The sequence below is a fragment of the Hemitrygon akajei genome, chromosome 11, assembly GCF_048418815.1.
Source record: "Hemitrygon akajei chromosome 11, sHemAka1.3, whole genome shotgun sequence".
Classification (NCBI taxonomy): domain Eukaryota; kingdom Metazoa; phylum Chordata; class Chondrichthyes; order Myliobatiformes; family Dasyatidae; genus Hemitrygon; species Hemitrygon akajei.
This window is the reverse complement of record NC_133134.1, coordinates 23,718,252-23,738,649: the sequence shown is the minus strand read 5'-3', so window position 1 is coordinate 23,738,649 and position 20,398 is coordinate 23,718,252. Positions and strand designations below refer to the sequence as shown.

General features: G+C 40.5%; 1 protein-coding gene across 1 annotated transcript in view; it reads right to left on the bottom strand.

The window, feature by feature from the left end:
* The window catches only part of LOC140736329 (lysosomal dipeptide transporter MFSD1-like), a 50,393-nt gene extending 30,228 nt beyond the window's left edge, over positions 1-20,165 (bottom strand). The window contains exons 1-3 of the mRNA XM_073062332.1: positions 20,112-20,165; positions 11,863-11,963; positions 786-895 (exon numbers count right to left, since the gene is read on the bottom strand). Coding sequence (XP_072918433.1) covers positions 786-895; positions 11,863-11,963; positions 20,112-20,133 — 233 coding nt within the window. The 5' untranslated portion in view covers positions 20,134-20,165. The remainder of the gene's footprint in view (positions 1-785; positions 896-11,862; positions 11,964-20,111) is intronic.
* Between the last annotated feature and the right edge of the window lie 233 nt (positions 20,166-20,398).

Below are 20,398 nucleotides of genomic sequence, written 5' to 3'. Positions count from 1 at the left end.
AATAATCATCTCTGTAAATTATAATTACATAGTAAATGCAGGTGAACACAAGTGAATCATGATAAACTTGGTGCCTTGCCTTTCCCATGAAGAACAAGCAAGAACAATACAAAGACAGATGGTCCAGAACATGGTGAATTGATTAGTGCAGCAGACAGAGAAGGCCAGGAAAGGAATATAAGGTTGCTGAGTATACACTGAATATTCCAGCCATTTAACTAACCACAAACAGATAATGGCACAGTAGTGTAGCAGTTTGCTTAATGCTACTACAGTGCCAGTGACCAGAGTTCAATTCCACCACGATCAGTAAGCAGTCCCTGTGACTCTGCAGGTTTCCTCTGGGTGCTCTAGTTTCCTCCCACAGTCCAAAGACATACTAGTTATAGTAAGTTAATTGGTCAAAACAGTGTAATTGAGTGGTGTTGGCTCATTGGGATGGAAGAATCAGTACCATGATGTATCTCCAACATAAAATAAAGATGTTTCAGAGAGAATGTGCAAGAAAAATATAGATTGAAAAATTATACTAACAAGAAATTCCACAAATATGGCCTTTACACAAAACCCCCTGTGGTGATAAATGGAATTCACTAGGATTACCATACTCCATTTCTGGTTTGACAAGACTATTGGTAACTAGACTAATTTAATGATGATTTTGAAAGTGAGCTGCTAGGAATAGGGGTCTGCATTGAAATTTATTCCACGTTCAAAGCAAAGGAACAGAGTAAAAATGAAGAGGGCATTGTGGAAGTGTATATTCTGTTAAATATTATACATACGTCCATGCATAGGTAGCAAAGAGAAGGTTGAACTGCTCTGGGGTCATTCCCAATCCTTCCACACAACCTGTTGTCCCATTAGTCATGGTAGAATTAAAACAAGTGATATTCTGGAAAGACACAGGTCACAACACAGTCAGGCAGAGACAACAGATAGAAATTTATCCAATAACCTTAAAATTTTCATAACTGTGCAACTTATCCATTGAGGATTTGTGACCAGTGTCAATACATCATCATTAAATCTTCAAGCTCATTGTCTTCACTTACACAATATCAGTTGTAAATTTACCAGCATCAAACCAAAAGCAATAAATGAAATCGTTAAAAGGCACTAAAGGTCAGAAGACAAACTGACATTAAATTGACAATAAATGGGAAAGGCAAAGGCTATTTGATAATGTGAATAGTTTTCTTTGTAACTTTTTGCTTCTAATATTGGGTTTTTAAATTGCAATACAAATCAGTAAATTTTCTGATAGTTGTTGACAAAGATGCGACCAAAGAGCTGCTCCCCAAAACAGTGTGGATTCTTCTCATTCTAGAAGTATCTAATGAGAACACCAATAAAAATAGCCGGAATCAATACTAGCCACTTTTTCTTCGATTACCCCACTAAACTGTTGACTATCAATCAAGAGGTAATGTGAAGCAGACTCCTCAAATTCAGATGTCCACAGAAATTCACTTGCATTTTGCATTTGCTCAACAATAGAATGCAAGTCATGGCACAAGCCAAAGTGCTAATAACAAAACAATCTCAATGAACACGAGTGTCAAACAAACTTGTTGATGCTTTTCTCAATATTTCTTGTTGCAATGTTTCACCTCAATTCCAATTAGCTTCCCACATGTGTGGACCAAACTTTTAGAATCAATGTGAAACCATTCAACCCATGGTGACTACATTTTTTTAGACCCAAGATCACCAAACCTCACAAATTGAACTATTGTATGGAGACTATGTTAGTGTTTGTACACATTCTTAAGTTCAGATCCCACACTTACAAGAAATGGGCCTTACAATTAACTTCTTCAAGAGATACTGTTATCTCAATTGTTATCTACTGTATTTCACTGTCCTTGGACAATAAAATTTTATAGTAAGGCCTTGGAAACTATAAAACTCTTCCAAACTTCAAAAGTTCCTATCAGCAAAACTAGGCATTGATGACAGAATAAACCCTCATCATTAAAGCTTTTTTTCACCCTTTGGTTTATTGAGGAAAGAAGTATTTGGAGATCAATAATTCAAACCCTGCATAAAACATGGGAGCACAGATCTCTGCTTCTGGGCTATTAGAACAGGAAATTCATGTTATGCAAAACCTAATTCCACAAAATCATCTGAATTGCATGTCAGGCTATGCAAATTAACACTAGCACCTTCTTGCAAGGAGTCCTTGTTATGAGGGCTAAGCCTTTCTTGGCTGTTATTTAGTCCAGCTTGGAATACAGATGACCTTGGAATTAATTATGAGTCGATCAGCAGGCTGTTTGGGGAGAGTGATGTCATTAGTTGTAGCTGCCAGCTTTCCTTTGGCTGGCCTTCTGACTTTGGGAGGGGGGAGGGGGGTGTCTTTTTCTGGGAGCTGTTTTGGGATGTTAGCCAAATCTGTTGCTTGCTTACCCTATTTCAAGGCTTATTGTTTGGTTTTAATGTTCATATTACTGGTTATTACTTTAATTTCTCTATTAAATAGTATTAATAATGGGTCATACTATTAACTTACTCAGTCTTAACATGAAAGGATTAAATCACCCTGTGAAGCAGAATAAGACTTTTGTCTATTTTAAAAACTTAAGGCCCCAATTATATTTTTACACGAAACACATGTATGTAAGTGTGATAACTTATGTCTTTTCAGTAGATGGAAAGGACTACATTTTTACTCCTCTTTCCAGGCTAAGTCTAGAGGAGTTTCGATTTTTATGGATCATACAGTTCCCTTTGTCCAACATAGTGTCTGATACTAATGAGCGTTTTGTCATTGTGTCAGGATAATTAGATAATAAATTAATGGTATTTAACAATCTATATGCTCTGAATATAGATGATCCAGGATTTTTTGAGTGTTATTTTTTGTTTTTTGCCAAATTTGAGCCTTTACTCATTGGTGATGGGAGGAGATTTCAATTGTTGGTTAAATCCAGTTTTAGATAGGTCATCCTTTAAAACAGTGACACTTTATAAATCAGCTTTGTTTATTCAATCTTTAATGAAATGCAATATCGGTGGTATATGGCGTTTCTTACATCCACTAGATAAGGAGTATTCATTTTATTCTCATGTCCATCATACGTATTCCAGGATTAATTTCTGTTTTATTGATAGTCAAATGATTCCTTTAGTTTGATCTTGTGAATACAAAGAATTTGCTGTTTCAGATCATGTTCCAGTGCTTTCATCTTTAAGTCTTCCTGGTCTTCCTCAAATGAACAGACCTTGGCATTTTAATTTAATTTTATTATCTGACAAAGATTTTTTTAAATTTCTGGAGAGACAAATTATTCTTTTTTTTTGAGGAGAATACTTTGGAAGAGACTTCTAGTCTTATTAGATGGGATGCTTAAGGCTTTTATTAGAGGTCAAATTATTTCTTATACTGTAAGTGTCAAGTAAAAAAGCTAATAAAGAGAGAATTGAGTTAGCTAATCAGTTAAAACAATTGGATCAAAAATATGCCTTGGTTCCAGATCCTGCTTTATATAAAATGTGTGTTGAAATTCAAACTAAATATGATCTTCTTTTAACATATCCAATTGAAACTCAACTTTTAAAAGATAAAAGTCAATTTTATATCCATGGAGACATAACAGGTAAATCATTGGCTAACTAATTAAAAACCTTTATAGCTAAACGGCAAATTAAAGGAATTTGTAAAGCCAATGGTGATAGGAGCACTGATCATTTAGAAATAAACAATGTTTTTAAAGATTTTCATTCTAAACTTTATAGTTCTGACCCTCCCAAATATAACACTGTAATGAATAATTCTTAGATTAATTAAACATTCCTACATTTTCTGTTGATAACCAAAAACAATTGGATCAACCTGTTTCATATGAGGAAATTGCCGAGGCTGTACGTTCCTTACAGTCGGGGAAGGCTCCGGGTATTGAAGCACTTTCTGCAGAATTTTGTAAAGCTTCTTCCTCACTGCTTATACCTCATTTATGTGTAGTTTTTTCAGACTCCTTTAAGTTGGGTAGGTTGCCACAATCTTTTTATGAAGCTTCTATTTCACTTATTCTCAAAAAGAATAAGAACCCAACCGAATGCTCTTCATACTGTTACAAAGGATGAACAACTCTGATGGGCAGAAGGGTGCAGAATCGCCCATGCCCCCCCCCCCCTTTTGGAGAATCGCAAATCACTACTATTTCGATGCTGTTATCCAGGAAGTAAGAGAGACAAAGGAAATCTGCCAGGGCAGTTGTTATTAATAACAGCTCATGAAAGAGAATGAGAGAGAGACACAGCTAAGGTGGAACGTCTCCTACTGACAAAAGCCATTGATTTACTGCTATTGTCTTGTGGAAAAGGATTGTTTACTTGGTACTGTTCTATTCATTGAAACCCCTCAGGGGGCAACCAGAGTGGGCTGGTTTGATGGGTTATATCATCCCAACCTGATTGACACCTGAGACCCCGTGAGTGGGGATAAAAGTGAGGTCTGGGGTAACACCCCTCAGACGCATCAGGAGAAACACTAGTGAGCATCAGAACCCCCACGAGACAGGGTGGGAGACCGGAGATCGAACGAAGGGTCAGTAAATTTTAACTCACAGTGTTTTGTAGCGAGACTGGTGGGGGCTTGTGTGTGTGTCCACCCTTGCCTGGGTGACGACTCCACCACGGAAGAATGGTCTAGCTAAAGGGCGGAGGGGTCATACGTGAATGGCCACAACAACAACGCATTGACGGATCAAAATCGTAAAGGAAGGTTGGCAAGATAATAGCTGTTACTGTTCATACTTTTTTTTTCTCTCTCCAACAATTGCAACACATCGACAAACAGCTACCGCAGCCTGCATGAACTGAACTGAACTTTATATTTCCATCTGTCACTTCATTATCCCCTAGACAACGATAGAGCTTGTTTCATTAGTGATTATTATTATACCCGCACTTTTAGGTTTAGTATTGCTAACGTATATTCTCTGTATATTCGCATTGATATTATTTTGTATATTTTTGCTAATAAATATTGTTGAAAATAGTATCACCAGACTCCAATGGACACTTCTGTCTTTGCTGGTAAGACACCCAGTTATGGGGTACGTAACGATACAGACCATTTTCTTTACTTAATGTTGATATTAAAATCCTATCTAAAGTTCTGGCCCATAGAATAGAAAATATTTTACCATCTATCATTTCTGATGATCAGACGGGATTTATTAAAAATCGATATTCCCACTTGAATACTCGTTGTTTATTAAACATTATTTATTCCCCTTCTAAGGAGGTATTGGAATGTGTGATTTCTTTGGATGCTGAGAAGGCTTTTGATCGGTTTGAATGGAACTATTTACTTAAAACTTCAGAAAAATTTAATTTTGGGCCCGATTTTATTCAATGGATTAAATTACTGTATTTATCTCCTTCTGCCAGGATCCTTACTAATTTTCAGTATTCCAAACCTTTTAAACATCAATGTGGAACTAGACAAGGTTGTCTCCTGAGCCCTTTGCTCTTTCATTTGGCCTTAGAAACCTTAGCCATGGTTTTTGAGAATCTAATGATATTACTGGTATTCTTAGGAGATGGACTGTTCATAAAGTTTCGCTTTATGCTGATGATCTACTGCTTTTTATTTCTAATATCGAGACTTCACTACCTCCTGTGCTTTCTCTACTTTCTTGTTTTAGTCAGTTTTCAGGATACAAACTGAAGTTACATAATGATTAACTTTTTCTTCTGAATAATTTGTCAGCAATTAATACTAATCTTCTTTTCAAAATTGTAAAAAATCAATTTACTTATTTTGGGTGTAATAATTACCAAGAATTATAAACACCTATTTAATGAATATTTTCTTACCTTACTGAATTTTGTAAAAAGAACACTATCAAGCTGGCAGCCTTTCTCATTAGCCTTGATTGGCCAAATTAATTCTATTAAAGTGAACATTTTATCTAAATTTATATACCTTTTTCAGGCATTACCTATTTTTATTCCTAAATCTTTTTTTTAATTCTCTTGATTCTATTATATCTTATATATGGAAAAACAAACATTCTTGACTAAATAAAGTTCATCTTCAAAAATATAAGAAGAATGGAGGTTTAGCTTTACCAAATTTTAGGTTTTATTATTGGGCAGTCAATTATACCAAATCTTACGATTTGGAAATATTATATTAACTGTGAGAACTGTCTGATATGGGTTCTTTAGAAGCTAACTCTGTTAATAAATTTTCTATCATTTCTCTTCTCTGATCCTCACTCCCTTTATCTTTTAGTAAACTAACTGAAACTTTGGTAGTTAAACATACTTTGAGGATCTGGGTACAATTTAGGAAATTCTTTGGTCTATTGAGATTTTCTTTGTCTAGTCCCATTTGTTTTAACTTTTTTTTAACCTTCGGTGATTAATTCAGTTTTTAAAGAATGGGACAGATTGGGTATTAAATACTTCCAGGATTTGTTTGTTGGAGGAAGTCTTCTTTTGTTTGAGCAAATATCAGCTAAATATAGTTTAACCAAAACTCATATTTTTTGTTATTTACATATTAGAGACTTCCTGCGTTCTCAACTATATACATTTCCTATAATTCCAGCAAAGACTTATTATATGTAATTTTTAATTTGAAACCTTTTTATAAAGGTTCAATATCCAATATTTATGGTATGTTGTTAGGAATGAGAAATGTTTCTATAGACAAAATTAAAAATCTTTGGGAACAAGATTTAGACTTCAATTTCTGAGGAAACTTGGAATGAAATTTTTAAATTGGTTAACACTTCATCGTTTTGTGCCCGTCATTCGGTTTTACAATTTAAAGTGGTTCATGGGGCTCACATATCTAAAGATAAGCCATCTCATTTTTATTTGGATATATCCCCTTTCTGTGATAGATGTAATAAAGGAGAAGCTTCATTAATTCACATATTTTGGACATGTCAGAGCCTTGGAAGATACTGGAAGGAAGTATTCCAAACTTCCTTGGTTCTTTTCAAGATAAATTTTAAGCCTAACCCTTTGACTGCATTATTTGGTATTGTTGGAGGAAAAGACTTTATTTTGGAGACACCTGATTTGCATATTTTGGCTTTTACTTCTCTTATAGCTAGGAAGGCGCACTTGCTTAAATGGAAGGATGCTGGTCTGCCTACTCATGCTCAATGGTTACGGGATGTTATGTCATGCTTAAATTTAGAGAAGATTGATGTTCAGTTTTTGAATCTAGCCAAGACTTTTATACATTGTGGGGACTAATTTTGAGTTATTTTCAAAACCTTTGATTTGTTGTAAAAGTACAGATGGTGGCTAATAATATATTCTGTTACATAAGGGTTTTTCTTTTCCCTTTTTTGTTGCTTTTCCTAACAGCTCTGACTTTGGTAGTGGGTTTAGAATTATTTTCTGTATAACACAATTATTATATTTCAATATTATGATTTAATTTAATTTTTACGAATACAGGGTTTTGTGATTGTAACTGTACTTTTAATACAATGTATTTGGTACTATACTTTTTCTTTTGACTTATGATATATATCTTCTTGTACTCTGTACTCCTTTACACAGAAACTAATAAAAATATTGAAGGAGTACCCTCTTGCATGCAAATATCCCTGGCATTCAATCTCTGGTCCATGACAAGCCAAAATGGAGAACAACCACTTGAGGTGGTTTAAAAAACTTTGAAACTATACATGAGGAGCACAAAACAGTCCTGCACAAGATATGGAAGGAGCGTATCACTTCACAAACCACCCACCCGCCTGCTCCATTAGCCACCTCCATTTGTGGAAGGGACCAAGGTTCCCATATTGGTCTCATTGGTCAACACTGAAGGAGAATGGATATGCTCATCATCCTTAATCCCAAGGAACTACATGAAAATATACAATGAGCCTCCATAGACTGCTTTACACAATTTGAATTTGTGCAATTTCAAAGAGATGCAAAGCACTAACATAGTAAATTGGTCACATCTCATAGTTGGCATCATCCATATCATACCATGCAATTTGATCAACCCAAGTCTTACCACCTCAGCTAGTGGGTCATTCCAAGCATTAATCATTCTGAGTGATATCATTCTTCCCTGCATTTCCACAGGCATCCGTGACAACAAAATCCACAGATTCACCACCCTCTGAAGAAAATTTTCTTCATCTCTGTTATAAATGGACATCCTCTATTCTGAGACTGTGTCCCCTGGTCCCAGATACCTCCACTATAGGAAAATTTCTCTCCATATCCTCTAGAAAGGCCTTTCAATATTTGATAGGTTTCAATGAGATCTCTCCTCATTCTTCTAAATCCAGCGATTACTGGCCCAGGGACATCAAATGCTCCTCATATGTTAACCTCTTCATTACTGCGATAATTTCTGTGAACTTCCTCTGGACTTTCTCCAATACTAGCACATTCTTTCTTAGATTAGGGGCCCAAAACTGCTCACAATACTCCCAAGTGCAGTCTGACCAGTGCCTGATAAAGCCTCAGCATTACATCCTTACTTTTGCATCCTAGTCCTCACAAAACAAATGCTAACATTGTGTCCCTTACCACCAACTTAACTTGCAAGTTAGCCTTTAGGAAATTCTGCACAAAGAGCTCTTTGCATCTCTGATTTTTGAATTTTCTCCCAATTATAAAATAGTCCATGCCTTTATTCCTTCTACCAAAGTGCATTTCAGTGCACTTCCCTACATTATATTTCATCTGCCACCTCTTGGCCCGTTTTCCAAGACGTCCATGTCCTAAAGCAGAATCCCTGGTTCCTCAACACTACATGACCCCCATCTATCTTTGCATGGTCAGTAAACTTCGCCAGAAGGCCACCAATTCCTTGATCAGAATCATTGACATACGGGATAAGAGGCTGAACCTGCGGCACACCACAAGTCACTAGCAGCCACCCAGAAAAGGTCCCCATTGTTCCCACTCTTTGCCTCCCGCCAGTCAACCAATCTTCCATCCATGCTAGTAACTTTCCTATAACACCATGGGCTCTTATCTTGTAAAGCGGTCTCACCTGCAACACCTTGTCAAAGGCCTTCTGAAAATCCAAATAAGCAACATTCACTGACTTTCCTTTGTCTATCCTACCTGTTATTTCCTCAAAGAATTCCAACAGATTTGTCAGACAAGATTTCCTCGTAATAGACCAAGCTGACTTTGGCCTATTTTGCCATGTGCCATCAACAGCCCCAAAACCTTATCCTTAATAATACACTCCAACATCTTTCCAACCACTAAAGTCAGACTAATTGTCCTATAATTTATTTTCTTCTGCCTCCCTTCCTTCTTAAAGAGTGGTGTGACATTTGCAATGATCCAGTCCTCAGGAACAAGTGATTCTCGAACGATTAGTACTAATGCCCCCACAAACTCTTCAGCTAACTCTTTTAGAAACACTGGGGTGTAAATCCATCTGGTCTAGTTGTCTTATCTACCTTCACACTTTTCAGCTTCCCAAGAACCTTCTCCTTACTAATAGCAAAGACACTTCTGCCCCTGCCAGTCTTGCATTTCTGGCATTTTGCTAGTGTCTTCTACAGTGAAGATTGATGCAAAATACTTAAGATCATCTGCCATTATAAACTCTCCAGTGTCAATTTCCAGTGGCCCGATACCTTTGCCTTCCTTTGTCAACTACGGTTGCCTCATCCTCCCTTTAGAATACCTCTTCATCACTGGGATGTATTTTTTCTGCATCTTCCAAATTTCTGAAAGAATCTCCAGCCATTTCTGTTCTGCTGTCATCCTTGCTAGTGTCCCCTTCCAATCAACTTTTTCCAGCTCCTCTTTCATTCCTATGTAATTCCCTTTCCTCTATTGTAATACTGATACGTCCGATCTTAGCTTCTAATTTTCAAGCTGCAGTGTGAATTCTATCATTTATGATCACTGCCTCTTGTGGGATCCTTTACACAAAGCTCCCTAATGAAATTTGGATCATTAGATAACATCCACTTCAGAATTGCCATTCCCCAAGTGGATTCAACCAAAATCTACTCTAAAAAGCCTTCTTGTAGCAATTCTACAAATACCTTCTCTTGAGAGCACCAAATTGATTTCACCTGCATATTGAAATTCTCTATGACTATTGCATCATTGCTTTTTTTTAAATCTCCCATTGTAATTTGTAGCCCACATTCTGGCTACTGTTCCAAGGCCTGTATATAACTCCCATCAGAGTCTTTTCATATGTGCAGTTTCTTAAATATACCCACAAGGATTCTACACCTTCCAATCCTATGTCACCTAAGGATTTGATTTCATTTTTATCAATAGACCTACCCCACCCACTCTGCCTACCTGACTGTCCTTTCAATACAATATGTATTCTTGGATATTAAACTCCCAACTATGATCTTCTTTCATCCATGACTCAGTGATGTCCACAACATCATTCGTGCCAACCTCCAACTGCACTACAAGATCATCTACCTAATTCCATATACTGTGTGCGTTCAAACCTTCAGTCCTGTATCCATCACCGTCTTTGATTTTTGCCCTCTGTTACACTTTAACTCATCCATATGACTACAATTCTGCCCTAACATCTGCCTGTCCTTCCTGACAGTTAGACTACACACTGCATCGAGTTGTATATCAACTGCACCACCCTCAGCCCATTACTCTAGTCTCTAACCCCCTACCAGATTAGTTTAAACCCTCCCCTGCAGCTCAAGCAAACCTGCCCGCAAGGATATTGGTCCCTCTCAAGTTTAGGTGTCACCTGTCATTTTGATGCAGGTTATATTTATACTAGAAGAGATCCCAATGATCCAGAAATCTGAAACCCCACCCTTTGCACCAACTCTTTAACCATGCATTCAGGTGCCAAATCATTCTATTCTTAGCCTCAATGATGCATGATACAGGCAGCAGTCCAGAGATTACTATCCTCGAGCTCCTGCTTTTCAGCTTTCTACCTAACTCCCTAGATTCTCCCTTCAGGACATCATCCCTTTTCCTTCATATGTCGTTGGTACCAATATGCACCATGACTTTCAGCTCTTCAGTCTCCCTCTGTTGAATGTTGTAGACCAGATCCGAAATATTCCTGATCCTGGCACCTGAGAGGCAATTTACTATCCGGGTGTCTCTTTCCTGTCCACAGAGTCCGCTCTCTGCTCCTCTAATTATGGAATCCCTTCTGCACTCCTCTCACCCCTTCCCTTCCCCTTCTGAGCCACAGAGACAGACTCAGTGCCAGAGATCAGGTCACCGCAGTGTTCCCCTGAGAGGTTGTTCCCGAACAGTATCCAAAGTGGTAACCTTATTATTGAGGGGTACATCCACAGGGGTACTTTACAGTCTCTGACTCCTCCCTTTGCCTCCAATGACAATCACCCAGGTACCTGCCTCTTTTAACTTCAGGGTCTTACCCCCCCCCCCCCCAACCCCCTGCAGCTCCTATCTATCACCTCCTCATTTTGTCGTATGAGCCAAAGGTCATCCAGCTAGAGCTCTGTGCACTTCGTGCAGATGTAGTTATCAGGGAGAATGGGGATCTCCCAGAGTTCCTACATCTCACACTAGGAGCACACCACTAACTCTGGACCCATCCTCAGCAAAACTAGCTATAGTCAGAAGGAAAAACAACGTCCAAGAAACTTACTTAGAACATCTGCCTCTGCTTGCCCAAGCTTGTTCTTGACAAAGGTTCTTGATCCAAAGCCTGACTACTCTAACACAGTCCACTCACACGTGTTAGGTGAATTCTTGCTCTGAATATTTCAGAGCAATTTGCAGAATACTAGAGGCAGAAGGTAAGACAGTGTTGTGCCTTGGACAGATACGTAGGATTCAAAACAGGCAAATTATTTGCATAATATTAAAACTAGATAATTTACATACTCATGCACTGGGCATTTCAGTACTCACCCCCTGGAACTTGTCCTGAAGCACACTAGGAATTGTGTAGCAGAAGTAGGAAGCAAAGCCTGGCAGACAGTTGAAGATTAGTAACAAGAACCTGTAATAGGCTTAAGTGGGAAGGATGTGTAAGAAGATTCAGAATGAAGAGAAGGAATATTAATATTAACATTTTACTTACAGTTATACAAAAATTAAACATGTTCCTTGGTAAACAAAAACAAAACACTTACAGAAAACACTGAAAAAACTCATTAAGTTCTTATCTATCATCTAGGCACTAAACAGTTTTCTAGAAGAAGAACTAATTTTCCAGCCCTTTTCTTATGTATCTGTAAGGCAAGGCAAGTTTATTTGTACTTTTCAAGCACAAGGCAGTTCAAAATGCTTTACAAAGAACAAGATATAAAAATCAAACATCAAATTTAGGACAATATGAAGAGAATAAAATCACACAAAAATAATATGATTAATAGATTTTTAAATGAATAAAAGTTACAGTGCAGGAGATTCTAATTAAAAACTACAGCAAAATGAAAAATATTAAGCCTCGCTTTAAAGAGCTTAAAGTTGGGGCAGACTTCAGATCCTCCGGAAGGTTATTTTAGATATGTAGAGCATAGTAACTAAAAGCTGCTTCACCGTACATAGTTTTGACCCTGGAGACGGTAAGAAGACCAACCCCATCTGACCTGAGAGCTTGGGAAGGTTCATAATGGAACAGGAGGTCAGAGATGTATTTTGGCCCTAAATCATATAGCGCTTTATAAACCAGTAATAATATTTTAAAGTCAATCCACTGATGAACAGCTGCTATTAGTACCCACGCTCATTATTACCTGATCAGTCTTAAACAAATTCCATATTTGCTTTAGTCTTGCACTGCAGTCTCCCCCAGAACTCTGCTTTCAAACTCACACCTCTCCATTCTTCCCCAATTCTCAGGAACTGTCGCTGATCTGAAAGTTTAACTAGTTTCTCTTTCTACATATACTGCTTGACTGTCTGATTTTCTCCAGTAGTTTTTCTTTACAAGGACATTATTTCTCTCACAAGGAATAATTTTTCCATGGCATATAAAAAGAATGTAAACTATGATTTTATAGTGCTGTCAGACAAAAGAAACACCAACAATGTTATGATTGGACATTTCAATTATAGTCTTCTCTTAATCCAACACAATGGTCTAGAATCTCTAATCAATGGGAATGCACCAACACTCCATGCTCAACTGGGAAATAAAATCCATGCCCCTCCAACACACAAAAAAATTAGCAATCTCTTTCCTGGCATCTCTTCCTGACAGGTCTCAAGTCTCTGGACTGGAGCAGCTAGATGAGAGCCAATCACAACAAAGAATTTTTATATCATAGAACATAGAAAACCTACAGCACAATACAGGTCCTTTGGCCTACAATGCTGTTTTGAACCTGTACTTACTTTAGAAATTATCCAGGGTTAGACACATCCCTCTATTTTTCTCAGTTCTATGTACATATCCAAGAGTCTCTTAAAAGACCCTATTGTATTCGCCTCCACCACCGTCGCCAGTAGCCCATTCCACGCACTCACCACTCTCTGTGTAAAAAAACTTACCCTTCACATCTCCTCTGTACCTACTTCCAAGCACCTTAAAATGGTGTCCTCTCATGTTAGCCATTTCAGCCCTGGGAAAAGCCTCTGATCATCCACACAAGCAATGCCTTTTGTCATCTTATGCACTGCTATTAGGCCACCTCTCATCTTCCATCGCTTCAAGGAGAATAGGCCAAGTTCACTCAACCTATTCTCATAAGGCATGCCCCCCAATCCAGGCAACATCCTTGTAAATCTCCTCTGCACCCTTTCTATAGTTTCCACATCCTTCCTGTAGTGAGGTGACCAGAACTGAGCACAGTACTCCAAGGGGGTATGACCAGGGTCCTATATAGCTGCAACATTATCTCTCGGCTCTTGAACTCAATCCCACGGTTGATGAAGGCCAATACAACATATGCCTTCCTAACCAAACAGTCAACCTGTGCAGCAGCTTTGTTGTCCTATGGACTCGGACCCCAAGATCCCTCTGATCCTTCACACTGCCAAGACTCTTACCATTAATATTATATTCTGCCATCATATTTGACCTATCTGAATCAACCACCACATACTTATCTGGATTGAACTCCATCTGCCACTTCTCAGCCCAGATTTGCATCCTATTGACATCCCTCTGTAACTTCTGACAGCTCTTTTCACTATCCACAACTCCTCCAACCTTTGTGTCATCAGCAAATTTACTCACCCATCCCTCCACTTCCTCATCCAAGTCATTTATAAAAGTCACAAAAAGAAGGGGTCCCAGAACAGATCGCTGAGGTACACCACTAGCCACCGACCTCCATGCCGAATATGACCAGTCTACAACCACTCTTTGCCTTCTGTGGGCAAGCCAATTCTGAATCCACAGAACAAGGTCACCTTGGATCCCATGCCTCCTTACTTTCTGAATGAGCCTTGCATGTGGTAACTTATCAAATGCTGAATTCCATATACACTACATCTACTGCTCTACCATCAATGTGTTTAGTCACATCCTCAAACAATTTAATCAGGCTCATAAGCCACAATCTGCTTTTGGCCAAGCCATGCTGACTATTCCGAATCATATTATGCCTCCCCAAATGTTCATAATTCCTGCTTCTCAGGATCTTCTCCATCAACTTACCAACCAATAAAGTAAGACTCACTGGTCTATTATTTCCAGGGCTATCTTTACTCCCTTTCTAGAATAAGGGATCAACATCTAAAATCCTCCAATCTTCCCTGTCCCCATTGATAATGCAAAGATCATTGCCAGAGGCTCAGCAATCTTCCCCCTCACCTCCCCCAATAGTCTGGGGTACATCTCGTCTGGCCCCAGTGACTTATCCAACTTGATGCTTTTTAAAAGCTCCAGCACATCCTCTTTCTTAATGTCTAAAGGTCAAGCTTTTCAATCCGCTGTAAATCATCCCTACAATCCTTTTCTGTAGTGAATACCGAGGCAAAGTATTCATTAAGTACCTCCGCTACCTCCTCCGGTTCCATACACACTTTTCCACTGTCAGTCTTGATTGGTCCTATTCTCTCACATCTTAACCTCTTGCTCTTCACATACTTGTAAAATGCCTTGGGGTTTTCCTTAATCCTGCTCGCCAAGGCCTTCTGATGGCACCTTTTGTCTCTCCTAATTTCATTCTTAAGCTCTTTCCTGCCAGCCTTATAATTTTCTAGATCTCTGTCATTACCTTGCTTTTTGAACCTTTCATAAGCTTTTCTTTTTTTCTTGCCTAGATTTTCAAAAGCCTTTGTACACCGCGGTTCCTGTACCCTACTGTCCTTTCCCTGTCTCATCAGAACGTACCTATGCAGAATGGCACACAAATATCCCCTGAACATTTCCTATCATGACAACTCTGTTTTACAGAGGTGAAACCAGAAAGCAGTCCTTAATTAAAGTTATACAAAATAGTATATAAACATTGTAACATGCATTACTGGAGAGTAGAAATCATAAACACACATTACTAAATACTTATTTTATCACTGCAATTAAGAAAACTACAATCAATCTTCATAAATGTAGTTTCTTCAGATGCCAGAAGTTTGATAGGTGAATGCCTTAATATGCTCTAGAATCTCAAGCAATTAAGTGGAGAATCCACAGGGTATTTTATACTGGGATAAGTTTGTAAAACCCTGTATTTCGATTATAAAGTCATAAAATTGAGTTGATTAACATAGCACTAGGACCGCCACTGACTCTCGCGTTCAGACCACCACTGGGCAGATTCTCCCGTGACCCCGAAGTGGCAGAACTTTTATCACCCAGTGTGAGCTGACATTCCAAGCCCACACTGGATGTTTTGGTGATGAGGTAGAACAACTGGCTTACCTGGTAAATCTCCTCGATAGACAACCACTCCGCCTGTTCAACGCTTTACGGGTGCAAGGATATCCTGCAGCCTAACCCTTTCAACATTTCTTTGCAAAGATAAGGAGAGTTTTTAATCTTCCAAACCGGAGTCAGGAGAAAGCCCATCGACTCCTGGACCTGTACCAAGGCAGAGGGACGGTGAGGCCCTATGCAGTCATGCTTGCTGGAGTGACGGGATGGAACGAGAGATCTCGCATCAATGCCTTCAGTCGCGGACTGACCACAGGGGTCCGACACGAGATCGCTGTCCGTGACGAGCAGGATAGTCTGGATGGCCCGAGTAATCTGGCTATTCGAATTGACGACCGGGCAGCTGAGTGGCGCAGGGTAAGAATGTCTCAAGCTTCCCACTCACCGTCTGATCACAGTGTTTCCTCACCTTCTCCCTGATTACCCAGCGCTCAGTTTACGGAGGTGCCTGTGCAAGTGGGAAGCATGCGCTTATTTCAGGAGCAACGGGATCGACACAGGAGAACAGGTTCCTGTCTCTATTAAGGTGATCCAGGACAATTCTGAGCGTCTCGTCTCAACCGTCCAGTAAATTAGGATACCCGTCAGTGGGGAGAGGAGTCTTGACGGGTCGGTCCTCTTTGCATTCACCTTCCCCTAATTGTGTAATGCTCGCAGCTTCCTTGCTCGGACCCATGAACTTCAGGCATTTGTCAACTCCGGTGACATCAGGAATCTCATGGACATCTCTCTGGCTCAGAGATGGGGAGTTCCTACTCATGAATTAAGACAAAAGATGAACGTCAAGGCTATGCTCGGTCAACTTCTGGGCACCGGCCAGGTCCACCTTTCCAACAAACCCCTCCAACTTGTGCTCGAAGACGACCATAGTGAAGAACTCTCCTGTCTGGTTGATTGGTCTGAACTGCCGCTGCTGCTTGGTCCTCCTGGTTATCCCTAAATAACCCACGGGTCGATTGGTCTCTTAATGCACTTCAAGAGTGGGGACTGGCATGCCTGTCCACCTGTCTGGGTCCAGCTCAATCCGCTCCATGAATCTCCTCCTGTGTCAGCAAAGGATGAGGACCTGTCTGGGATTCCGGCCGAATATGCTGATCCAGGGGCGTATCTACGGAGAATAGCACCTATGGCAAGCACTGAAATTGCGCCCCTGTCCAAACATCTAACACCCATCTTTTAGATAACTTTATCGTAATATCAGCTCAAAAATACAAGTCAAGCTCGTTAATCTTTTAATTAACAAATTATGGCACTACATGAAAATTATAACTGCACCTTTCTTGTTTTCACTGATGCAAATTGGTCTATGATGTGATCAAAGTCAGTTTTTTCAGTTTCTTCTCTTTCTGCACTCAGCAGAGCAAGATCACAGAGTCTGCCTTGACCCTTGGAGGCTCTCAAATACGAAAGTATTAGCTTTAACTTGCTGAATGATCTGTCACAGCTGGCGATGGAAACTGTGGTGGTTAGCATTACCTGAATAGCAATGCGAAGATTGGGGAAGACGCTCTCATCTCCATACTGAACAATAAATTCAAGAAACTCTTCAGGTCTTGATATTTTCATGTTGAACCGCCTTGATAGCAACATTCTGCAATCCAAAATTTCTTCATATACCTGCTGTCCATCAACATCAGAGTTGTACAACTCGCCCAAATTTTATTAAGGTCGTTACTCTCGGCGCCGTAACACAGTTCCTCGACATTGAGAAGGAACCCAAACTTGGCGTCAGTGTCGTGCAAACGAGCGAATCCTTCTTCCATTTCAAGGAGGTATTAGCCTTGGGGTTTATCCGTCCGTCAATCTCGCCAGCAGGTGCAGGCTTCGGTTTAGTCCGCAAGAAAGATGGCGAGCTCCGTCCCTGCATCGATTATCGGCCCCTAAACAATATTTCTGTGAGGCACCGCTACCCTCTTCCCCTGCTTGCCTCTGCGTTCGAACATCTCCAGGGAGCAATCATATTTTCCAAAATTGATCTGCGCAATGCTTATTATCTGTTTGGTATCAGAGAAGGATGTGAGTGAAAGACAGTTTTCAATACTTCACTGGCCACTATGAATACCTTGCCATGCTCATTGGTCTGGCCAACGCCTCTGTTGGTTTTCAGACCCGAGTTAACGATGCGCTCAGAGACATCTGTAGAATCAGTTCGTATTTGTGCGTTTGGACGATATTCTTATGGATTCTCGCACTCATCAGGAATACATCCGGCACGTCCGGCGGCTCCTCGAGGATAACCTGTACGCTAAGCCAGAGTAGTGCGAGTTGCATAAAGACCAGGTGTCGTTTGGGACTATATTCTTACCCCATCCAGTGTTCAAATGGAGCCGAGAAAATTTCAGGCGGTTCCGGAACAGCTCAAAGTATCTACAATCAAAGATTGTAGAGGGTAGCTGTTCCTCACAGTAATAGTGTTTAGGGGCCGATAATCGATGCAGGGACGGAGCTCGCCATCTTTATTGCGGACAAACCGAAGTCTGCTACTGCTGGCGAGATTGACGGACGGATAAACCCCAAGGCTAACACCTCTCATGGGCTTTGCGAACTTTAACCGCCGCATCATCCGGAATTTCATCTCTGCGGCGGCTCCTAAAAGTGCCCACACCAGGAAGACATCTGCAAGATCCCATTGGACAAATGATGCCGATCAAGCATTTTCCGAAATAAGGCGACGTTTCACCACAAACTCGGTCCTTCGACGCCCAGACCCATCAGCTGACCAGGAGATTGATGCGGAGATCCTGCTGCGGAACAGCTGATCCAGCGCTACAACCGCTGCTGGAGACGAGCCGGAGCTTCTCTGCTGCGCGCTCGGAGACAACGTACCCGGCGGGCTGATCGGCTCCGCCGGCAGGCAAGGCCTTTCAAGCCAGGAGAGGAGGTCCGGTTGGCGTCAAGGGATCTTCCCCTGAAAGCCAGGAGCCGCTTCAGTGTCTCTTTTTCCGCACTTGCGCCATACCCAAATGCCCTGACACTTACAAACTTGAATCACAGTACCGCGCCGTGGTGTAATCGGTTCGGATTCAATCAATAATGTAACTATAGAAGTTTGTTAGTGTTCGGTAACAGGTCAAACCTCCTCAACCTTTAAGAAAGTAAAGATGCTGATGTGAATTCTTCTCGTTGTGGAACACTGCAAAGATCACAATTTGCGAACAGTCCATTGGATTAAAGATGAAGCAAGATCTACGCAAGAAATCTGCCATGGAGGATTTGCCGCGAACACGGTAGATTTGTAAAAACCCGCCCGATGACCTAATCTGGGCTCAGATCCCACACGCAAATCCATCACAGGTAGGGCTTTGAAAAACAAGAGCAAGTCTGCAGATGCTGAAAGGAACTCAGCAGGCCAGGCAGCATCTACGGAAAAAAAGTCCAGCCGACGTTTCGGGCGGAGACCCTCTGGCAGGACTAGAGAGAGAGAGAAAAAACGACGAGTAGATTTAAAAGGTGAAGGGCGGGGATAGAGAAACACAAGATGATAGGTGAAACCGGGAGGGGGATGAGCTGGAAAGTTGATTGGTGAAAGAGAGCGGGTTGGGGAAGGGAGAGTCTGATAGGAGAGGACAGAAGGCCAAGGAAGAAAGAGGGGAGAAGCACCAGAGAGAGGCGATGGGTAGGCAAGGGTAGGCGAGAGATGGAAAAGGAGATGAGGAATGGCGAAGTGGGGGGGGGGGGGGGGCTTTATTGCACGTCTTTTTAACACCTCGTATTCCCGCACCGACCTATCAGTTCTCAGCCTCCCTTTTACTAGTTGAGCCACGACTGATTATGTAGAATGTGATTTTACATGGTAATCTTCAAAACCTTTCCATGTTTACTGCATTGAGACTGACTGAAATCACAGCGCAGACACAAACAATGAATTAAACGTCTCTTGTACTGAGCAGTTCGGCCACCAAAGTACATAGAGTTATGGTCAATTTTCAATTAGATGGCCAAAGTAAAGATTAACATTCGTGTCTTCCTTATGTAAAATGACACAAACAAAATGTTATCTTAATATTTTCTTTTTAACGTACTGTGTAATAAATCAACATGTAATCCCAACTAAACTTTGCTTTAGCTAATATAATCTTAGCCTTTCTTTGGTGTATGTTAGATCAAAAGAATTCATTCTAGCGCTTAATCTAATCCCCACTCAGGACGAGCAACAGTCCAATACAGCGGAGGGGCCAGTACCTCTGCACAGAATCCCAGTGACAGATTCGGTGTAGCTCAAACGAGCGATACCCTTCATCACACTGTCTGACTGAGAAACTTCACGGCACAGAAAGAGATCAGTCTATCCGACTACCAGACAGAAACATCTGAACATTTCAATACTGACCTCTTTCTGCCGGCTGAGCCATGTTGGAGAACCTGCTCCGTTCGCGAAGACGGATTTGACACGTATCCGAGTGTTTCGGTAATTGTTTTCAGTCTCAGACGCAGGCGTCCTTGCACTGCTGAGCGTGACAGCTGACGACATCGCCGGGAACAACACGGCCCCGGAAGGATATTCGTTTTCTGGGGAATCAGCCTTCGTCACGCCAAACTGGGTAATCACGTTTGTGTGGATGCTGTGTAACGTAACCCCAGTTACAAACCCACAACGCAAAATACCAGACAGTACAC